The sequence below is a fragment of the Pinus tabuliformis genome, chromosome 8 (assembly GCF_031772625.1).
Source record: "Pinus tabuliformis cultivar Carrire ecotype Pingquan chromosome 8, CPIR1, whole genome shotgun sequence".
NCBI classification, from domain to species: Eukaryota; Viridiplantae; Streptophyta; class Pinopsida; order Pinales; family Pinaceae; genus Pinus; species Pinus tabuliformis.
Genome location: NC_142294.1, coordinates 1245750226 through 1245773728, shown reverse-complemented (window position 1 = coordinate 1245773728; position 23503 = coordinate 1245750226). Strand labels below are relative to the sequence as shown.

The following is a 23503-nucleotide window of genomic DNA, read 5'->3' as shown; positions in this document are numbered from 1 at the left end:
TCTGCTTCCTGCTCATCCATGAGATCGAAGCAGAACCAAGATTGAAACAGCATCCAGATGTGCTCTTACGATCCACCACACTGCCAGCCCAATCGGCATCAGTATATCCCCGGAGTATCACACTCCCGGCAGTGTATCTCAGCCCATGGTTTATCGTGCCCCGAAGATATCTCAAAAGATTCTTGGCACCAACCCAGTGAAAATGATGAGGCTCAACCATCTGTTGACTCAAAGTATTCACTGCAAAACATATGTCCGGACGGGTGTTCACTAAGAACATCAAAGCTCCTATGAGTTGACGATACTCAGTAGGATTGGCCAAGATAGGCCCTGCAGCGCTGCCACTCAACTTCTTAAAGTTGAGTTCCATTGGTGTCGACACGAACTTACAGTCCACCATCCCAAATCTTTCCAGAAGCTTCACAATATACTTTCCTTGAGATAGGAAAATCTCTCCAGGTCTCTGCCAGACCTCCAGGCCTAGGAAATAGTGCATCAGTCCTAGGTCTTTCATCTCGAACTCAGCAGCAAGCTCCCTCTTACATTGATGAATGAGAGGGTCATCACCTGTCAGGAAGAGGTCGTCCACATACAGCACTAGAATGAGAGGCTTTCCTTCCTCAACCTTAAAGTAAAGGTTTGGATCAGCATTGCTTCGAGTGAAGCCCAACTTCATCAAGTAACTATCCATCCTCTCATACCAAGCTCTAGGTGCTTGCTTTAACCCATAGAGGGCTTTCTTCAACCTGCAGACATAAGTGTCTCGATCTTGAACTTCAAATCCCAGAGGTTGTTCTACATACACCTCTTCCTTTATTGCACCATGCAGAAAAGCGGTCTTGACATCCATCTGATGAAGACTCCATCCTTGCGTAGCAGCAAGGGCTATGATGGATCGGATGGTGGTATATCGAGCCACAGGTGCAAATATATCGTCATAGTCAATTCCTTCCTTTTGAGAGAAGCCACGGGCAACAAATCTTGCCTTAAACTTTTCAGCACTCCCATCAGATCCATGTTTAATCTTGTAGATCCATTTAGCGGTGACAACAGATTTGTCCTTCGGTCTCGGGACCACATCCCAGACATCATTCTTCATAATAGCCTCATATTCTTCATGCATAGCATCCTTCCAGACTTGATGCTTGATGGCTTCTTCAAAAGATCCAGGTTCAGATTGTATAATAGTTCCCATGGCAGCTAGATACCCTTGGTATCTACATGGCTTCTTGCTTTCTCGGAATGTTCCCCTTGGGGCAGCATGACCCTCAGCATCTTCGAGGGTGTCCCTGAGCCATGATGGCCTCTTTCCTAGAGAAGGGGAAGGATCAATAGGGTCCATTGGCCCTTCAACATCAGGCATAGTCTCATCCTGGGGTTCTTCCAGATTTCCAGGTCTTTCTTCATGGTTTTCTTCAGATCTAGGAAGATCTACTACTTTCTTCAGGGAAGCATCTTCGTCAAAAGTGACATCATGGCTTATCTCTACTTCCCTTTGACTAGGTACATAGACTCTATATGCCTTAGAAGTCTCACTGTAGCCCACAAACATTCCTTTCTTCCCAGTAGCATCCAGCTTACTTCTCTTTTCTTTCGGCACATGAAAATAGACAGGACATCCAAAAATTCTAAAATGTGAGACATCAGGTTTCTTACCAGAGAAAACCTCTTCGGGAGTTTTGGAGTCCAAAGCGGAATGAGGGCATCGCTTTTGAATGTACACAGCAGTATTTGCAGCTTCTCCCCACAGAAACTTTGGAATACCCTGGTCACATAGAATGGCACGGGCAGCTTCCACAATAGTCCTATTCTTGCGTTCAGCAACACCATTCTGCTCAGGAGTATATGTAGTGGTAGTCTCCCTCTTAATGCCAGCTTCTCTGCAAAAGTCTTTGAACTCATTTGACTCATATTCAGTGCCATTGTCAGTCCTCAAAATCTTGATCTTCTTTCCGGTCATATTTTCCACCAAGGCTTTGAAGGTACGGAACCACATGAAAGCCTCATCCTTCTTCTTCAAGAAGTATATCCAGGTTTTGCGAGAGAAGTCATCAGTAAATGTCATATAGTAAGAACATCCCCCCAGGGATGTTACAGGCAACATACCGGAAAGATCAGAACTTGAGGGGAAAGGTCCCCTTGTATGTTTTCCTTCAGCACAGCCCTTACATACACCTTTATGATTATTTCCAAAATCAGGCATCCCTGTCACCACCTTCCTTGCTTCGGGAAGACCCTTGTAATGAAGGTGTCCAAATCTTCGGTGCCATAGTTCGGTTTGACGGATAGTATCACAAGTCATAGCTCCCAACGGACTCCCTCCAACCTGGTAGAGTGTACCAACTCTAAAACTAATTGAGATAGCTTCCTTGAAGCTCTTCTTCCACATGAGTACCTTTCCATCAGAGAAAGTTACATTGAATCCTTTGTCTTCCATGGCAGATACAGACACAAGGTTCTTCTTCAATTTGGGTACATAGAGTACATCTTGTAGATGGAGGACTTGTCCTTGAGACAAGTGGAGGGTCACAGTCCCGGTCCCTTTCACAGGATAAGTGGCATTATCCCCAAGGATAATTTCTAGATTAGTATCCCTTTCAACCATGTCAGAAAGTGCTTCCTTGAATCCGGTGATGTGTCTTGAGGCACCACTATCGATTAGCCAGACATCCATAGTGTCGGGCGGAGATGCAGCTGAGAGAGCAGATATTAGAATATACTCATTTCTTTTATCAACAACATTAGACTCCTCATACCTGGTATTTCTGGTCCTTTTAGAAGGTGGATGGTTTCCTTCAAAGTGAGCCTTCCTCTTTCCTTTGGATTTGTCATTTCTTTGATTCCCATTCCTTCGGTTGTTGTTGTTGTCGTCACTATCGGGAGAATTCTTCTGGAAGGGGCATTCTCTAGCATAGTGTCCAGTCCTATGGCAGGTGAAACATTTACCCTTCTTCTTTTGAGTCTTAGTCCTTCCTTTGTCCTTGGAACCACCAGAGTTCTTCTTTCGGGAATGAGCAACATAGGCAGCATTTCTTTCATTATCAAATTCCTTCATCCTTGTTTCTTCTTGCATACATCTAGACAGAAGCTCATCAAAGTTAGGGATGGTATTATTGTTGAGAATGGTAGTTGTGAATACTTGCCATTCATATGGAAGTCCTCCAAGTGCGGTGAGAACCATCTCACGATCAGCTATTGTCTCCCCAATAGCTAGCAGATTGTTCCTGGTTTCGGTCAACTTCATAAAGAAAGTTTGAATAGACTCGTCTCGGCCCTTCTTCATATTCTTCAACTTGTTCTTGAGGAATAGCACTTGGTTCACATTGTTTACTCAGAACATAAGTATCAGTTTGTCATACATCTCCTTGGATGTGCCTAGTTCAGATATGTAGGCAACCAGACTCTTATTTATGGATTCCCTGATCAACAATTTTGCTCTGATTTCTCCCTTCTTATACTTGTGTTTAACAGCAGCAGAGGCATTTGATGGAGGTTCTTGAATCTTCCCTGTCACATGATCTAGGAGATCATGATCTTCTAATTTGAGATCTAATAACATCTTCCAGGCATGGAAGTCATCACTTCCAGTCAGCTTGTCATTCTCCCTGAATTCAAGCTTAGAGGAATCCATTTCCTTCGATGATGATTGCTATAGATAGAGTTTGTCTTCACCTCAGCTCCGATACCATGTAAAGTTTTGTAGATGTTCTATGCTAAGAGCAATTTCACTTTTCTCACAACAATCATACAAGTAGATAAGCAAAATGCAGATAGAACATATAAGCAGATCTTACAGAAGACAAATCAGAAACAAGAAAAATGTATGTGTTTGTTTCGGCGGTCAACAGGATGCTTCAACCAGCAAAGTCTCCTTTGGTCAGCCAGCCCAGCATGTGTCACAACAACCCTCCAACCAGTAGATGAGTCAACCCAAGTCAGTTCTACAAAAGTCAACGCTGTCCTGAAAAGTCAACGCAGGGGCAGCAAGCTAAAAGTCAACGCAACAGCAAAACGGTCAACCCTTTGACCTCGATTTTTGTGCCAGGTAGTATGGCCTTCAAAAATCGAACCTCCCACAAGTTTTCAGCTTTTTTTGGACCAAGCGTTGACCAAAGTCAACGCTGGTCAAACTTCTGCGAAACCCTAGCAGCAGAAACCCTAGCAGCAGAAAAATCCTCTTCGTCCTTCCCACGTGTGGCTGAAATTCGTCCTCCAGGTAGCTCGTACTTTTTAGGATGAGAGAGGAAGATGTGAGTTGTGTTGTGTTCAAATTCTCTCCAACTTTTCCTGTATATATATATCCATCAATGAGGGTGTGTGACACATCTGTTGGGCATGTGAGCCTACATTACAAAACTGGCTGACCTTTGCACATATAATTTATTAAGAATAATAAATTCAAAATATAAGTTCTGCTCATCGGATTAAGACTATTTTTATATGGATTTTACACCTCTCAGAAAGAGGAATCCAACAAAAATATTAGCCTCTTAATCTGAGCATCAGAACATGGAGTTTGGACCTAGTTGTCCAAATTTAACAGTGTGACTGTGAAATAACTTTTGATATTCATATCGACTTTCTTTTTCGTTTTACCCTTACCCTTTTCTTGAATAGATTCCAAAGAGGGAGGAACATATCAGAAGGGGTTGGATGCATCAGTACAAGGGATAGAGGAAGAACCCTCAAAATCAAAATGGGGGTTGGTAGCCAGCATTTTTTGTATATTCCTTTTCCTCCCAATTTCAGCCTATAACTCTTTTTGCCTAGCCTTTTCTTCTTTAAACTTCTCAAAGTTGGCTAACAATTCCTTTCTAATCTCCCCAATTTCATCTGATTCACATGGATTAATTTGGCCTCTAATTCCCACCAAGTGTTGTTTCAGCCTATTAATGCCCTCAGGACCTTCCTTAATTGTTCTATGGCAAAATTTGCAATGCATTTGACTATGAACCATTTCAACATATGCCCAAGCAGCATTTCTCACTCTAGGTGCCATTTTTTGACTTGGAAATGAAAGCACAAATTCTGAAAATGAAAACAAAAAAATAGCATTGCTTCAATGTTCATTTCTTTCACAAAAAACACTCTTTTCAATTTCCAGATTTGCACATAAAAATTAATAAGCAAAAACATATTTTTACAAGTGAAAAAAAATACCTCTAGGCACACACTGCCTCCTCAAGGTTGCCCCAACAAACCAACTCTTCAATGCTGCTCCAAATGGCCGCCCAAGAAGCTCCTCACCCCTGCTACAATGCTTGCCCAAGACTCCTTACTGTTGCTCCAAAAACAAACTCCACAACTCCTCACAAACTCTCACTCAAGTTCTCACTCAAATGCAATGAGATGGCTGTGAGGAAATGAGAGGGGTTGGGTGGGTTTTATAGGGTTTAGGAGAGGGGAATGGACCCCAAATAAACTATAGGCAAATTACAAACTTATTTGGGATCCCAAAAAAAAATGTTGTTTATGAGTTTTCAGGCCGCTGTCATCCAACTAGGCCTAGTAGGCATGGACTCGCCCGAGTTATTATCGAGCCGACCGAGTTGTTAGACAACTCGGTCGGCTCAGTAATAACCCGCCCAGCCGAATCAGTTCATTGGCCGAGTTGACTCGGTGAGGCCTTGACTCAGACCAACTTGACTGAGTCGGTTCCAAGCCGGCCGAATCTTAAAACAGTGTGTTAGGATATTCCGACACATAGGATATAGTTAAGTTCAACTTGGTCTAGTTTAGAGTTAGGTATAGAGTTAGGTAAAGTGTGTTTCTTTACCGTTGTACATATTGTAACTTACAATCCGACGGTCACGATATGTAGTGATCCGACGGTTCACTCTCACCTCGGTATTATCGACACTTGATCCGTGGCTTGACACCCGATTGGTCCATGAGTTCTATTTAAAGCGCATGGAGGGTCATTGTTCGGGTAATCCGTGCATGAGAGAAGCTTATGTAAATTTTCATTCTTTGATTAATAAATTGTCTGTACCCACGTTGGGACAGGCCGTGGACTGTTTCCCTCCTTGCACTCTGAGGGTTTTAACCACGTCAAAAATACTGGTGTATTGATTTGAGATCTGGTTGTGAGCGGTGTCCTCTTGGTATTCTTTCTGAGGAACTTACCCTGTAAATTCCTACATGGTATCAAAGCTATTTGAGGGCCGCGTCCGTTGGTGATCCAAATCTGAAGCCGGTAGAACTGCATGCGGCTGTCGTTTCCTAGATCTGCTGTTTCTGACTGCTTTCGGGCCGAGAGGACTGCTCTGTTGCGTTCGGAGCATCTGTTTCAGTGAGGAACCCCTTTCGTTTCACGCGAAAAGGTTTCCGGTAGCCCTAGCTGCGTCATTTTTCAGATCGGGAGGTATACAGTGTTTTTTTTTGCAGTTTACTGTCATTTTCTCTCTGCTTATTTCGGTTTCGGTTTATTTAGCCTTTTTTTTCCGGATCTATACCTTTCATTTCTGCGTATGCTCTTTGCCCTGCGACTCTGTGCGATCTGGGCAAATCAGAAACAGAAAGAAAGGATTTTTCTCATGCGTATGCTCTTTTCCCTGCACCTTAGTGTGATCTCGGAAAATCAGAAACATTGAGAAAAATATTTAGTTTTTCGGCTAAAAGCTAACTTTGAGATTTTTTTTTAAATTTCTAGTTCTTTGGCTAAAGCTAACTTCGAGCCGTAAGGTTCGTTTTTCTTTGGATATTCGTGTTGGGTTTTGTGTTTTGTGTTTTGTAGGGGAAAAGAGTCTTCCCAAGGCAAGCACGCAAATCGAGGCCCCCCCCCTCTCTCTCTCTCTCTCTCTCTCTCTCTCAAATATTTTTGTATAGATCAATTGGTTCAAAGACCTTTTAAGAGAGTAGAGGTCTTGGGTTCAAGTCTCCATTTTGTGGGGGCGGATTTTTTCATTCCCGCACATTCGCGCACTTTGCCGGCAACGTCAACAATTTTTTTTCAAAAAGCCATAACTTCTTCATCCGGAAGCCTTTTTCAGAGCCGTTTTTTTTTTAAAACCGCCTATTTTTTCGAGATCTATCCATTGGACCACTTACTTTCAGCATCTTCAGCTTCAGTTGTTTTTCAAAAAATGGAAAGTCCATGCCAAGTCATTCTTGACAGCACTAACTACTTCCAATGGGTAGCCTACATGGGAGATTTACTTAGAAGTAAAGGTCTCTTCAGAATAGCCACAGACCAAGAGAAGAAACCCAAAGATGAAGACAAGGCCGAAAAATGGGAAAATCGACAAGATCAAGCACGTGGTTTGATAGGAATGTCTGTTTCTCCTGATCTTAGATTCCACATTGCAGAAATTGAAACCCCTCATGAAGCATTAGAAAAACTTGCTAAAGTTTTTGGGATTAAAAATGAAATTAGAGCCCATCAACTTGAGAATGAGTTGCTTACTTTGGATCCTAATAATTTTTCTTGCATTGAAGATTTCTTGTCCAAATTCAAAACCCTTAGATATCTCTTGGAAGGTGTTAAAGTTAAGAAAGAAGATGGTAACCTTATTTATTCCATCCTTACTAAGTTGGGACCAGCCTACTCTGTATTTGTTTCCACTTTCCATTCTACCAGGGAAGCTTTCATTTGTCAAGGCAAAGACTACAAGCCCCCTTCCTTTGACTCCTTTTGTGATTCCTTAATAAGAGAACAAGAAAAACTCTTACACCTTGGTCTTCTTAATCTTGGAAACTCTTCCTCGAAAGCGTTAGCCGCCCAGCAGCAACCAAATTCAAAGAATCCTAAGAAGTCTTATCCTCAAAGGAATGGTCCTAAACCAACTCAGCCTCAAGATGAAAGATCATTTCAGCAATATGACAAGACCAATAAAAACAAATGGAAGAAGACTGACAGACATTGTAACTTTTGTAATCGAGATGGCCACTTAGAATCTAAATGCTTTAAGAAGATGGAAGCCTTGGAAGCCGCAATGAAGAAACATAACATCCATCTGGAGCCTACTTCAACTTCAACTTCCGGAACGGCATTTTCTGCATGTCATCGTCAATCATCTCAGTCTGGTTATGCATTAAATGTATCTTCTTCTTCTTCTCATTCTCATGAGTGGCTCATTGATTCTGGAGCCTCTTGTCACATGGCCAAAAACCAAGCCATGTTTTCTTCTTTAAATGATTGTAACACCAAAAATATATATGTTGGTGATGATAGATCTCTTAATGTTGTAGGGACTGGAACTGTTCATCTAGACAATGGTCAGTTCAATGATGTATTATGTGTTCCAAACTTATCCTGCAACCTTCTATCTGTCTATCAGATAACTCATTCAGGTGAAGGTAAAATTGTTGAATTTTCACCTCATGATGTTGTAATCAAGGATCTAAAAGATCCTAAACAGATTCTAGCTACTGGTCTTGCTGATGATTCCAAAAGGTTGTATAAGTTTCACAACTTTGGGTCATCCCATCTTCCCTCAGTATTTGTTGCTCATAATGATGAAGTGAGCAAACTTTGGCATGAGCGGTATGGTCACTTAAACTATCGCTCCCTTCAGCATCTATGTAAAGAAAACATGGTGACAGGTCTTCCTATGGTATCTTGCAAAGATGGTGTTTGTTCCGGATGTGTACTCGGAAAACATCATCGGGACAGTTTTGACAAACGTGCCTCTTGGCACGCCTCAGCCCCTTTACAGCTTGTGCACAGTGATTTATGTGGTCCTCTTCCTGTTGCTTCATTCTCTGGCTGCAAGTACTTCTTAACTTTCATTGATGATTTCTCCAGACGCACTTGGGTATACTTCTTAAAACTCAAGAGCGAAGTATTTACCACCTTTTTGGCCTTCAAAGCATTCGTTGAAAAACAATCTGGACATCAAATTCTTAAGCTAAGAACTGATAATGGTGGAGAATATGTTAAAAATGCATTCATCAACTTTTGCACCGAAAATGGAATTCAAATGCAACATACTGTTCCATACACTCCACAACAAAATGGTGTAGCTGAAAGGAAAAATCGCACCTTAAAGGAAATGGCTAATTGTATGCTGCAATCTAAAGGACTCAGTCTTAGTTTTTGGGCCGAAGCAATTAATTGTGCAAATTATATAATCAATCGCACTCCTACTAAGGTTCTAGAGAATATCACTCCAGAAGAAGCCTGGAGTTCCATTAAACCAGATGTAAGTCACTTTCGTGTGTTTGGAAGTGAAGCATGGGCCCATATTCCAGATGAAAAGCATAAAGCCTTAGAACCTAAGAGTGAGAAATGTACTTTTGTTGGATATTCTGAAGATGTAAAAGGTTATAGACTTATTCCATTTAAGTCCAAAAATGTTATCATTAGAAGAGATGTAAAATTTGATGAAAATAAATCGGCCTGCGAGCCTAGTCCGGCGGATGTGCCACCTCTTCCTATCTCTTCTATCTTTGAAAACATTTCTTCTTCTGATGATGAAAGCGAGGATGATAATCCTCCCCCACCTTCTCAGGATCCTCAACTTCCAAGATGGGTCCGTGCTACTCGGGATGCAGCAGGTGATCTTGCCGGTGATCCTACAGATCAGCGACGTACCCGTTCTCAGTTTGAAAGAGCCTCTTCTTTACTGGCTCAAGCTCCAGTAAATCATGATCCTGACACTTTTGCAGAAGCTTCAGGCCATCCACATTGGGAAGCAGCTATGAATGAAGAATATCATTCATTGATGACAAATGATACATGGGATCTTGTTTCTCTACCAAAGGGACGCAAACTTGTTAGATGCAAATGGGTTTACAGAACCAAGTATGGACCAGATGGGAAAGTTGATAAACATAAGGCTCGTCTAGTTGCTAAGGGCTTTTCACAAGTTGAAGGCATTGACTACACTGAAACCTTCGCCCCTGTTGCCAAAATGAACTCTATCCGCCTTGTTCTTTCCCTTGCTGCCTCTTTAAAATGGGAAGTCCATCAAATGGATGTTAAATCTGCCTTCTTGCATGGGGACTTGCAGGAAGAAATCTATATGGAACAACCCATTGGCTTCATACAAACAGACTCTAGCCTTGTGTGTCGACTTAAGAAATCCCTTTATGGTCTCAAGCAAGCTCCTCGGGCTTGGTATGCCAAAATGGATAGCTTTCTTTTAGAATCTGGCTTTTCTAGGTGTCATTCTGACAATACTGTCTACACCAAGAAAGTGGGTGACTCTCTTATCATCCTTGTTCTTTATGTTGATGATCTTATCCTTACTGGCAGTGATCCCAACCTTATAAACCATGTGAAGTCTATCCTTAAAAAGAAATTTGAAATGACAGACTTAGGACACTTACACTATTTTCTCGGTCTTCAAGTCTTGCAATCCAAGGAAGGTATTTCCCTTTCCCAGTCCAAGTATGCTTGTGATATTCTTCGTCATTTTCACATGGAAGACTGTAAGCCAGCCCCTTCTCCCTTTCAGTCTGGAGTCAAACTTTCAGTCTCTTGTACTTCTCCTGAAGTTGATGCTACCTTATACCGTCAACTTGTAGGAAAACTCTTGTACTTAACCCATACTCGTCCTGATCTTTCCTTTGCTGTTGGCCTTGTTGCTCGTTTTATGCAAAACCCCCGTGAAAGTCATTGGAAAGCAGCCAAAAGAATACTTCGTTATGTTCGAGGTACAGTACAGTTTGGGATTCATTACAGTGCCCAAGCAGCTCCTCTGTTAGTTGGTTTCACTGATTCTGATTGGGCTGGTGACCCTGATGATCGGAAGTCTACTGCCGGTTATGTCTTCACTCTTGGTTCAGGACCAATTACATGGGCCTGTAAGAAACAGGCTGCCATTTCTCTTTCGTCAGCAGAAGCAGAGTATCGTGGTGCCGTGGAAGCTAGTAAGGAAGCCTTGTGGCTTCGTCAGATCCTATCAGAGTTTGGCTTTGAGCAGCAGCATCCAACCACACTTTGGTGTGATAATCAAAGTGCCATTCAGCTATGCAAAGATCCAGTTCAGCATCAGCGCAGCAAACACATCGAACTACACATGCACTTCATCAGAAAGCTCATTCATGACCATGTTCTTGAAGTGCAATATTGTCCAACAGATGATCAGGTTGCAGACATCTTCACAAAGGCTCTCACAGAGGCGAAGTTCACTAAACTTCGATATATGCTTGGAGTTCAGGAAGTTGTCGCTAAGGGGGGATAGGCTCTAGTGCCTCCTTCCTTCTCCTATTGTGTCATATTTGTAAATCCTTCAATCCTATCCCAAGTTGTTCTTAAGGGGGGATGTTAGGATATTCCGACACATAGGATATAGTTAAGTTCAACTTGGTCTAGTTTAGAGTTAGGTATAGAGTTAGGTAAAGTGTGTTTCTTTACCGTTGTACATATTGTAACTTACAATCCGACGGTCACGATATGTAGTGATCCGACGGTTCACTCTCACCTCGGTATTATCGACACTTGATCCGTGGCTTGACACCCGATTGGTCCATGAGTTCTATTTAAAGCGCATGGAGGGTCATTGTTCGGGTAATCCGTGCATGAGAGAAGCTTATGTAAATTTTCATTCTTTGATTAATAAATTGTCTGTACCCACGTTGGGACAGGCCGTGGACTGTTTCCCTCCTTGCACTCTGAGGGTTTTAACCACGTCAAAAATACTGGTGTATTGATTTGAGATCTGGTTGTGAGCGGTGTCCTCTTGGTATTCTTTCTGAGGAACTTACCCTGTAAATTCCTACACAGTGGAAGGGGGAATTCTTGATCAGGTTTTCCCCTACAGTGGGGTTTTTCCCTCGCTGCGTGCCTACATCTCGTGTCCTCTTCTATTTGTTGTTTGGCATTAGTCTTCATGATAAAGAAAAGATAAATCGAACGAAAGAATAATAATAATGAAACATCACAAACTAATGCCATAATAAGAGAAATCAATTAACTTGTCATCCTCTTGGATTTCTCAACAAAAGGAAGGAATGATACTTTATGAGGGTGTCTGATATAAGGAACCAACTGCAAGAGTTGGGAGAGATAACGCCTGACAAGGAAATGACTACCATAGTGCTCAATGCACTACCAAAGGAATGGGGCAACTTCACATCAAGCATCTATGGGAAGAAGGAGGCTACTCCATTTAATGAACTATGGTCATTGTGTTAAATCAAAGAAACTAGGCTGATGGCAAAAATCGATGTAGGATCAAGCGAGCAAGCTCAAGCTTTTTCTACCATGGCTAGAAGAAAAAGGGAAGTTTGGGAAGCTTGGTCCTTAGTAAAAGAAGAAGAACATGTCGAAGGTTCAATGCTATGGCTATCATGAATATGGGCACTGCAAGAGAGAATGTCCAAAGCTTAAGAAGGACAACAACAAAAGAGGAAGGGAAGAAGCTCATATCATTGAAGAAGTGGAAGAAGCTGAAGAGAAGAAATCCAAGGAGGAGGAGGTAAAAGTTCTCTATTATGATTGAGATACTCTTCCTCACCTAGTTCTTTTCAAATTTCTGTTTCATGTTTTTTGTTGTAAAGTATAACTATCATGAGAAGCATGATAGGATGCATCATGACATTATAGAAGCATACGATTGAAAGCCAGAACTTGTGACATCATCATAAAGAAGCATGAAAGATAGCTGAAATAGAAGTCTAAGGTTGTCACCTATAGAAGGATGTAGCTTTTGGTAACCTCATTAGAAGCATAAGTAGTACTAATGGGAAAAACAAAGTCATCTAGTATAGAGCTCATCATACATCATTCAAAAGGAGCATTTGCAAGATAAGGATGATCAAGATCCTCCGTTGGAATCTTCATTTAAAGGTTCACCTACCGGAAGAAGCAAGTGTCTCGTCCAAAATTTCAACTTGTATGGGATTCATGGGATGATGGTACGATGTCAAAAGAAGTGAAGCAGAAGGTCAAGGGATTGAATTTCTTTCAATCAAGGAAGCTGCTGAAGGAAGTCTGGATGACCAAAAGAAAGAGTTGAGGTATGTATGCTTGTACTTGATAAAACAGAGTTATGTCATATGGTTGCAGATATCATGAATGAATGCTCTACCTCAAGAGCATGATCAAAAGAAGGGATCTCCTCCTGTGAAAGGATGCATGAAGGCATGGTTCACACATTGACTAGATGAAATCAACATAATATGCCCTCATATGAAATATGAGGTGGTTGACAAAGTTGAAGGAATTGTGATTGGAAGTTCCTAGGAGGAAATGTTTGAATAAAGAAAGGAAGAGATCATGAAAAATGCAACAATGAAGAAGGCAATCAACATCCAAGGACTAGAAGATTTGACTATGATATCTCCATGGGAAAGATTTGAAGATCTTGATAGAGTTTGAAAAAGAAAGAGACCCTTGATGTTGTATATCTTTTTGGAGATGTGTCAATATGTATGTAGGATGTTGATGTGACAACAAGCAGATGTCATGATGAAAAGGTCATCATAAAGGTAAGTTTGATTTAATGTTCATTTTTGATTTTTGCACAATATTTGGATGGGCTAATGTAGTGCTACCAAAGGAAGAGCTGTAGATGTCATCTACAACTGATATTCATGTGGTAGGATGAAAGATCCTGAAGGAAACATGATGTGAAGAAGGTAGAAAGGTATAAAAGAAAAGCCAGATATTGACTAATGGATTGCTTTCCGATGAAATAAAGGATGACATGACTGACATGATTCATGAATGAAAGTGATGGATGGTTGATGCCCTACGAAGAAGTCCTAAAAGATGTAGGCTCCATAATAAAGAAGAAACTCATGACATTGAAAGAGGGAGTCCTACAAGCAACTGGTTGTCCCATGATCTCCACCTAGAGAGCTGGTGGAAGCAAGTCCCTGATTAAGAGGGAGCTTGGGTACATTCCTTTTATGGAATGGGTTGGTCATCCCTGGATAAGCAGGAGTGACATATATGGTTCTCTACTTCATGTGTCATGCACTAGACCAGGACTAACAACCGTAAGTCTTAGTGAAGGCCACGAGGAGAGATAGACACATCATTCTTGTCTTCACTTGGCATCCGATACTCTTTGAGGATGTTGTAGGGCATACAAGATAAGAGTAGTCGTAGAGGACCAATTTTCTTTGAGGAATGGGAATCCAAGATAAGAATAGCCCTGGTGGAACATACTCTGAGAGAACTTGAGGGGGGTATGTTCCGAGAGAGAGAATGATGAGGGAGTCTATAAATCATTGGTCTCGCCAGCATTGTGCTCTGATCTTGTGGAGAGATAGCGCTGTTAGTCAAGGCCTTGCTATGTGACAACGCTGGATGATATGATGTTATACAGATGGGTTACCAATCCGACTCTTCTTATGAGAATTCTTCAAATTGAGAATGTCTAAGTACCTTGTATGGATTATGAATACCTCCCTAGTTAAGAGGGAGTGTTGAAATATCTAACTAGGTTCGGTCTTCATAATGGCATATGTAATTGTGATTTTATGTATTTAATGAAAAGAGAAAAATAAATTTATTATTATTCTCGAGGCATGGGTTTCATGTTCAAGGGAAATGTATTTTTAGGTCAAGCACCCATTGAGTGCTTCTAGGTTTGTGATAAAGTCAATTGAGTCATTGTCATGTATTGAAGACCCATTTGGGCATGTTACATATTGTAAAATTTTTTTATTTGAGTCAAAATAGAATCAAAAGACCCTCCAAGACCTCGTCATGGCACACAGATCAAGTCGGCCTACATGAAGGGACAAGTCAGCCTAAATAGAGCCATTCATACCCCTCACAAGCCTATAAATAAGAAGGAACTCGACCTCGTTGTGACTCACTCAAGCAAGTTCGATCTTCTCAAGATAAAAGCTGGAAAAAGGAGGAAAAGGAAGGAGAAGAACTAGATCAATGTTTTTGGACCTCTCTCTCTCTCTCTTGTGTTAGGGTTTCTACATGTGATGGGTAGAAGAATTTGTTCGGTAGGTCGAAGTTGCAGAAAAATTTGTTGGGTAGGTTGAAGTTGCAGAGGAGTTTGCTAGGCATATCGAGGTTGCAGAAGAATGTGTTGGGCAAGTCCAAGTTCCAGAAGAATCTGTTGGGCAAGTCGAAATTGCAGAAGTTGCAGGAATCAAGGTTTGACTTGGTCTTGCAGGGTCTTTGTCAAGGGCCATAGGTCTTGAAATTCGTCAATTGAAGTTCTATAAAAAGAGAAGAATTCTTGTGGGTTTTCCTCTCAGTTGGAGAGGTTTTTTCCTTGGCTAATCGCCTACACCTCATGTCCTATTGTCTCTTTGATTTTATTGTTGGGTAGCTGTTTGATGATAAAGAACACTAATAATAATCAAGTGTAAGAAGAAGCTAATCAAGTTAAGTAAAAATACATCACAAGTAGTTATCGAAGTAAAGAGAAATCACCTAATCTAGCTGCCCTAGATTTTTCAACACAGATGAGAACGATTTCACTCCTTGAGACATGGGAGGGCTAGCACCACCTTGGAAGCCCTCAACGTTGGAGCAAGAGACATGCACCATGGTTATTTGGAGACCCATGAGACCACATTTTGACCCCCGAGATGCAATTTGGGCCCACGGTGAGATTTTGATAGAGACTTAAGGGCCAACCCTTAGGAGGTGATTTTTAGAGACTTCTACGCAACTTGGCACCAAGAGACCTCAACGTATGACCTAGGGCCTAGAGAGGTTGACTTATGGATGACATCATCATATTCTGCCCTATGGCTCACATGTGTGGGCAATTTTTTATATTGTCTTGGCTAGTAGGTCGACTTGTGACCTAGCTTGTTGTTGTGAGATTATTTTATTGTTTTAGGGGCTTTTAGGCTAAAATATGCATTCATACCCCTCATATAAGTAGAGGATAGATTCATTTGTATCTCATCATCACACACATGGAATTTCGACCTTTTGTCTAATTCAACGTTCTCGTCTTGTGGAGCAAATCGGATCTATGAATGCATTTTGATATTTGTAGCAAATCATTTGTCTTTGGAGCTGTTGTCTTTGGATCAATGGATGAATTTCATGGTAGGTTATCTTGTAAGTGAGCTTATGGTAATGGAATAATTCCTTCTTTTTTCAAACCTTTTAAAATAGAACTTTACACTCTCCGATATTTCTTTTCTTGAAACTTATATGCTTTTATATTTTTGGAGTATAACTTAATATCTTATTCCTTTGACTTGGGTTGTGATTCAAATGGCACATGTCTTTACTGTTGGAATGGTAGCCTATGGTTTTCTTCAACGATAAATTAGTTTTGAAAACATTTTTTTTAAGAGGTACGATTTTCTTCCAAAGGTAGTGACTTGAGGACTAGTCGCTGATTCAACAAGGTTCAAATTGGCTTATTAATGCAACCCTTGAACTTTATTTGGTGAAAATTGTCATGATGGTTTTAGCTAAAGTCCTGGTGGTAGTTAAACCTATTTCTATGCAACGTATAACATAATCCCTCGATAACCAACATCTATTGTGTCTTCAATTTCCTATCTTTCTTGGTGACTCTATTATTATTTCCAATCACAAAGAATGTGGGGAAGTAACCGTTACACACAATATGATTTGTAACTAGTTTGGCACAATTGTTCACAGTGTAAGGCGCTCCTATGTTGCTATCTCACCCAGACACTAGTAATGCTGATCTAATTTCAAAATACATATGGTTTAGATTTAATTCAGTCTTGTAAGTTTGCCTAGATCATTGTAAAGAATGGATAATAACCTAGGGCTAGTTTCAAATTCACTGTGAAAATATGTTGTTAAAGGTTGAAATCATATAAGGTTTGATAAAAGGTGGGTCCAAACGCTAGGATTAGACAACTGTGACACCAATGTAATCAAACCAAAATGGGTTATCAATTGAATATCCAAAATAAATAGGATAATGTAAAGGAATGTATATAGATCAAAATAATGTATTGAATACAAAATATGAAGATGAATGCAATAGCATGTGACATTGTGTAAGTATACATTGAATGGTCACATGCTTGAAGAGACATGCATTTAGACATGTGACCTTTGGTTATCTAATATTATTTGATGCGTATTTATGTGTGTTACAATCCTCCAGTGGATTGGAATCATTTCAAAGAAATGTTAGTGCTTTCCTATATTAGTATTTTGTCTTGGCTAGTAGGTCAGCTTGTGACCTAGCTTCTTGTTGTGACATTATTTTACTGGTTTAGGGGCTTTTAGGCTAAAATATGCATTCGTACTCATATAAATAGAGGAGAGATTCATTTGTATCTCATCATCACACACACATGGAATTTCGTCCTCTTGTGTAATTCAACCTTCTTGCCTTGTGGAGCAAATCGGATCTATGGATGCATTTTGATATTTGTAGCAAATCATTTGTCTTTGGAGCTATTGTCTTGGATCAATGGATGGAATTTCATGGCATGTTATCTTGTAAGTGAGCTTATTGTAATGGAATTATATCGTAATGGAATATTTCCTTCTTTTTTCAAATATTTTGAAATAGAACTTTACACTCCCCGATATTTCTTTTCTTTGGAACTTATATGCTTTTATATTTTTGGAGTATAACTTAATATCTTATTCCTTTGACTTGGGTTGTGATTCAAATGACACGTCTTTATTGTTGGAATGGCGGCATATGGTTCCCTTCAACGATAAATTATTTTTGAAAACATTTTTTTGAAGAGGTACAATTTTCTCCCGAAGGTAGTGACTTGAGGACTAGTTGCTGATTCAACAAGGTTCAAATTGGCTTATTAATGTAACCCTTGAACTTTATTTGGTGAAAATTGTCATGATATTTTTAGCTAAAGTCCTGGTGGTAGTTAAACCTATTTCTATGCAACGTATAACCTAATCCCTTGATAACCAACATCTTTTGTGGTTTCAATTTCCTATCTTTCCTGGTGACTCCATTATTATATCCAATCACAAAGAATGTGGGGAAGTAACCGTTACACATGGTATGATTTGTAACTAGTTTGGCACTATTGTTCATAGTGTAAGGCACTCCTATGTTGCTATCTCACCTAGACACTAGTAATGCTGATCTAATTTCAAAATACATATGGTTTAGATATGATTCAGTCTTGTAAGTTTGCCCAGATCATTGTAAAAAATGGATAATAGCCTAGGAAGAGTTTCAATTTGACTATGAAAATATGTGGTCAACGGTTGAAATCATATAAGGTTTGATAAAAGGTGGGTCCAAATGCTAGGATTAGATGACTGTGACACCAATGTAATCAAACCAAAATGGGTTATCAATTGAATATCCAAAATAAATAGGATAATGTGAAGGAATCTATATAGATCAAAATAATGTATTGAATACAGAATATGAAGATGATTGCAATAGCATGTGGCATTGTGTAAGTATACATTGAATGGTCACATGCTTGAAATATGTTGCGCTTGCATCTTGCATTCATGAACACAAATAAAAGTCCATTGAGAGATTATGCTTCTAGAGATGTGAATGTGATTGATATGTAAATAAAATATTATCATATAGTCATGGCTCAAGGCACAAGAAGTTATGTTTTGAGAGTCGGGTTCATGGTCTGATTGATTGAGTCGACAAGTGCTATTCTTTAGAGAAAGGTAACAATATAGTTTTATAGGAAAATAGACCATGCTTAGAGATGTCACTCTCTTGGCATGTCAGTTTCACCAAGGTAAATGAATGATATGCATTTGAGAGTGAGATGGAGCGAGCTGCCTTGAGAAGTCATTGATTTACTAAAAGTAAGCAAATAGTTGAAGATGAATGTCAATTTTGACAAGAGAGGTCTACAATTTGGCAATTTGAAGGAATTGCTTCACAAGCATGTGAGATTTTCAAGGAAGCCCAACGATTTCGCAAGGATAGGAAAATTGGTCCTCTAGCATCCCAAATGCTTTGGAGGATGTGCAAAGATATCCAAACAATTTTCCAATAGCTAGGGTTGCCCATAAAGTCCAATGTATAGTCTTCCTTGCTCGAAATGGCAACATTCATAGTTAACTCAGCGATATAAGCTAAATTATTTAAGAAGGAGAGCTATTTATGTTATTTTGGTACTCCAGGAGTGATCTATAACTCTTGTGTACTTCGTAGACCCTCTCTCAACCACTCATTGCGCCTTCCATTACCATTAGTAAAAAAGCATGAGTATTTGAAAAGTAATCAATTAATGTACACATTCAAAAACAATCAATGAATGTTATTAATTATACCATGACATTGCATTTGTTGTGCACATGAAATGAATCTTAGGTTAGTTGGGCCTTGGTGAAGGAAACCATGCGTCACACATTAAGTATTCACATGTAAATGGGATTCATTAGATGGATGCTCCATGATCAAGAAGAGAATTGTTGCAAGGTTAATTATGCCACAATTAGGTCTCGTCATTCATGCAATGAGATCTATCCAAAGCCATCACATACTCTCTTGGGAACTCAATCAAGGACATTTATTACAAAGCAAGCTAGAGCTAGTCATGAAACTCCGATATCAAGGCATTGTATATAAGGAAAGCTAGGCATAACATAACACAACTAATGATGACTTTAACCAAACCTTGTTGAATTGTAGACCAGACAAACAAGCCTAAAATACCAATGACAGAGGGGACACTGGATCATCTAGCTAGCAGAGACATAAGTAGGCAACCGTTAGCTAAGATGCAGAGGATATCATCCCTATAATTATTAAAGAACAAAGGGGATCACACAATGCAGGGAGTGCTCTAGGCCTCAAATTTTGCAAGGAGGCTTGGGCACATGTATTCCAAAGAACCCAAAAAGTGTTTTGGGAAATTCCACCCAGAAACGATTTTATTAAAATAATTAATATTTTTTAATTGGACCCTAAGTCTAAACTTAGGAAATTAAAAATATTATGGGTATTAATCTAATTGTGGGTGTAACTTCTAGAAGAAGATCAAGCCAAAATGATTTGAGCCTTTGATTAGGAGTTAATCTAGCCCGTTGGTTGTCAAACAGAAAGATATAAGAAGAGGCTTGAGGGTCATTTGGAAAACACACCGAGAGATCAAGAGATCGAATTTCTGAAGTGAGAAGTTCTTAGGAGGAAATTCTGATTGAGGAGATTTCTTGCAGTTGAGGGGCAGGGATAGCATCCGGAGAGAGATTTTCTCTGCCGGAGAATCATTAGTAGAGAGAGGCAAAGAGTGATCCAGTGGCCCAGACACAGACGCTAACACAGGGTCATGCAGAGGCAGCGCAGAGAGTCCAAGATTTTGCTGGGGAGAGTTAGTTTGAGAAGCCGGGAGCCGGGGTGTGAGACTGGGAGGCGGAGAGCAGAGACTCTAGGCAGAAAATTGATCGACACACTGGGTAACATAGTGCCTAGAGAGGTTGACGCAAGGACTGCGTGAGGACTGCGGAGAGGCAACGTAGGGCCTGCCAAAGGTGCTTCATTCAGTATCCGGATCAGCCGGGATTTTCTCAATGACTGTGTGAGGTAATCTCACAAATCTTTCTGCCAGTATTTGTCTCTGTAATTGAACAACCCGAGAGGTATTCAGAGATGTATGCAGAATTTGCTACTGCTTAATAATAATAAACCCTCAGATCTGCTGCACCGGTTTTCCCGCATTGGGTTTTTCTGGGGACATTTGTCCAAAAATAACGATGTCTATTATGTTGTATTTTCTTTCTTGCTTAGTGTCTTGTCTCCACATAATATTTAATTAAGTGAAGGCTGCAGTGTATGTATTACGATATTTGCCGTAGGAAACTGCAAGTAATTTGTTTCAAGGAATTTAACAAATAGGAGTAATATCATCAGTTGCTGCAGTAGGGGTTCCTGTTGTGGAATTTTCACAATCTTGACTAATTTCTGTGCATTTGCTTCTAACTAATTTGCATGTATATATATTGTAATCTAATCCCAATGAATTGCAGTTCATGCAAGCTGCGTGCATGCTTTACTTCATCAAAGATCACATGCATAAGATTACTTATTTCATCAAGATTACATGCATTAGATCTACTCGACTAAATTTCCTACATTTTTCTGCAGCATAAAGACATGTTACATACTGATGTGGCAATTTGCGTAAGAAATGGAAATTAGTTTCTAACACCTTACATATTTTGCATTGGGAGTTTCTTGAGTGATTTAATAATGTTATAAGGAGCACATGATAATCTCTACTACTGGCTATATTGCACTGGCATTTGGGATCAGATCATGCATGGTTTGCACTACTGGATCCTCTCTATATGGGATTCCTTGAGATGTGGACTTTACAAATGTATCCAACCCCTTGATATTCTGCTGTTATATAGAACCTTCTTTCTGTATTGTATTATCTTTCTTTAATATTGTTATGTTATACAATATAGACGAAGAACATAAATGCCTTATCTACTCATCAGTTTATGGATTTCTTACCCATGTACGTATCTTTCATATTGAATATGTTTGCTGGTCTGTGGTCAACGGGCTGCTTACTTTTGACTGGTATATCATATACAGCAGCAATAACATATACAACTTTTTCTGGTTTAAATGATAGATTCCATTCTTACGATTTCAGTATTTTATTAATCCAGGTTCAGGGCTTGTCAAAAGGAAAGGTTTCAAAGGATCGCTTGGAGAGGGAGGTTCCTCTGCAAAGGTGAGGCCTTAGGTTTCTTTCTATCTTGGGATTTTTATCTACTTAAATAGTTTCTCCTAGTTTAAGCATTTACTGGAATAGTTGATCCTATAATCTTGGGAAAAAGCTTGTAATTTGTCAAGGAATATCATGTTGTGATTACCTCCTTGTAATTATTTTCTACGATAACAAGGCTATCATCATACTGTCATAAAGGTATTCTGTACATGCTTTCTTATTAATACAAGCTTTCCTCATGAGCGTAGACTTTTGCCATTCTATCTGGAGTTCACAGTCTGGTTGTATGCTACCTGAAGAAGTTACGTGGGAAAGATGATGGTATGAGCATCTTTTATTTTCTTTCATCTATGGATTTTATTATGATTTTTCTTTGATGGAGCATTTTTCTTATATTCATGGCAAAGGACAGAAGTGTCATTAGTTTCCTTTTGGTCAATATTGTTTCTATTCCTGTATCCTATATCTATGTCTAGTGGTTTTCTTTCTATCCTTTATCCCAAGTAATGATCTATATTATCTTGAAAGGTGCTACAATGCAGGTTTGGCTTCTAAACTAAAAGATTGGTTCGCTATGTAGTCATTAATGCAGGTGTTGCAGGTTGTGTTACTGGCCTTGCTCTGAGTATGCCAGGTATTTATAAAGAATTGTGGGTTGTACTAACTGATCATCAAAGACTTACGTTTTGTGGCTTAGTCTGAAATGGCTCTCTCTTTGCATGTGTTTTCTTGTGCTCCAGGGTCGCCACAAGCTCTTATGCAAGGTTGTCTTACTTTTGGTGCCTTTTCTTTTATTATTGAGGGGCTTAACAAAAGACAAGCTGCAATTGCACTTCCCCTGTCAAATGCAAGGTCGCTGAAACAGGCCCAAACTAGTTCATTGCCGGTTTCCTTTCCAGTTCTTCCTCCATTTACACTGCCTTGTCCTTGTTTGGAAGGCATTTTAGCCTTATATCAATCAAAGTTAGAGACATTTAGGAAGCCTACCTTGTAATGTTTTTGACCAGCAAATGTTGTACTGATTTTGTTTCATCTTTTACAGTTATTTGAGCAGTTGCTTACTAGTTTTACGAGGGGAATTCTGTTGTATTTTTTAATGTTTTTTCATATTATTGAGTCTTCATTCAAAATGTGTTATTCTTGTGAATATTTTGTAGAAGCATTCTTAGGAATTATGCTCCAGTAGTTGCAGTTGTATAGTGTACACTATGTGCAAGCCAACAAGAAAAGTATATTTGTAAAATTTGAATATTAAATTGTCAAAATCATAATATTGCTTATGCTTTTGACTAGTTTGTTGTATGAAAGGGAAGTGTAATGGTATCAAAACCACTAGGATGCTGAGTCACCAAGGCAGCAATGATGAGACGTTAAAAGAAAGCAGCAACAGTGCTATGTTTTGGGGATAAAGTGAACCATGGGAAATGATGGATTAAAGTTCATTACTGGCAAACATCAATGCAAAATCTTAACTTTTATCCACATTGGAGACTATAGTATGCCAGAAGGAAGTTTATGATTGCTGGAACCTAAGAGAAAGTCGTTGTCCTGGAGGCCCTTAAGTAGAGGGGCTGTGTCGTTCCTTAATTTTAGAAAAATCCTTTGTCCTCTTTTGGGATTCATAGAAGGTTCTGTAAGTATCAAAGCTAAATGAGATCAAACTAGCCTAATCTTGCAGTCAGTCTTACCAATCAGTTAATTTTCATTAATCCTGATGATGTATAACCTGGCTGAAATAATGAAATAACTTTTATCCCATTTTGAAAGAAAATATATTTGTTACATCCTCCTGATATGATGTGAAGACTAATCCTCAACAGATTTTAAAGTGCATGTAAGCTGTTTAAAGGAGGGATATTAGAGCCTATACATGGAATATATGTAGAAGGATCTCACACAATATGTTTGGATGGTTCCCTATGTCATTGATTTTGGCGCTTATAATTTTAATCCCTTTTCAGTATAGCTTGAGTGGTCCTAATGGTTGAGA

General features: G+C 39.6%; 1 protein-coding gene across 1 annotated transcript in view; it reads left to right on the top strand.

Moving 5' to 3' along the window:
* Window positions 1–22643, top strand: part of LOC149239893 (chloroplastic import inner membrane translocase subunit TIM22-2-like) — a 76744-nt gene extending 54101 nt beyond the window's left edge. The window contains exons 2-5 of the mRNA XM_089373579.1: window positions 21452–21516; window positions 21762–21834; window positions 22094–22147; window positions 22254–22643. Of these exons, the coding sequence (XP_089229705.1) occupies window positions 21452–21516; window positions 21762–21834; window positions 22094–22147; window positions 22254–22507 (446 nt within the window). The 3' untranslated portion in view covers window positions 22508–22643. The remainder of the gene's footprint in view (window positions 1–21451; window positions 21517–21761; window positions 21835–22093; window positions 22148–22253) is intronic.
* The last annotated feature ends 860 nt before the right edge of the window (window positions 22644–23503 follow it).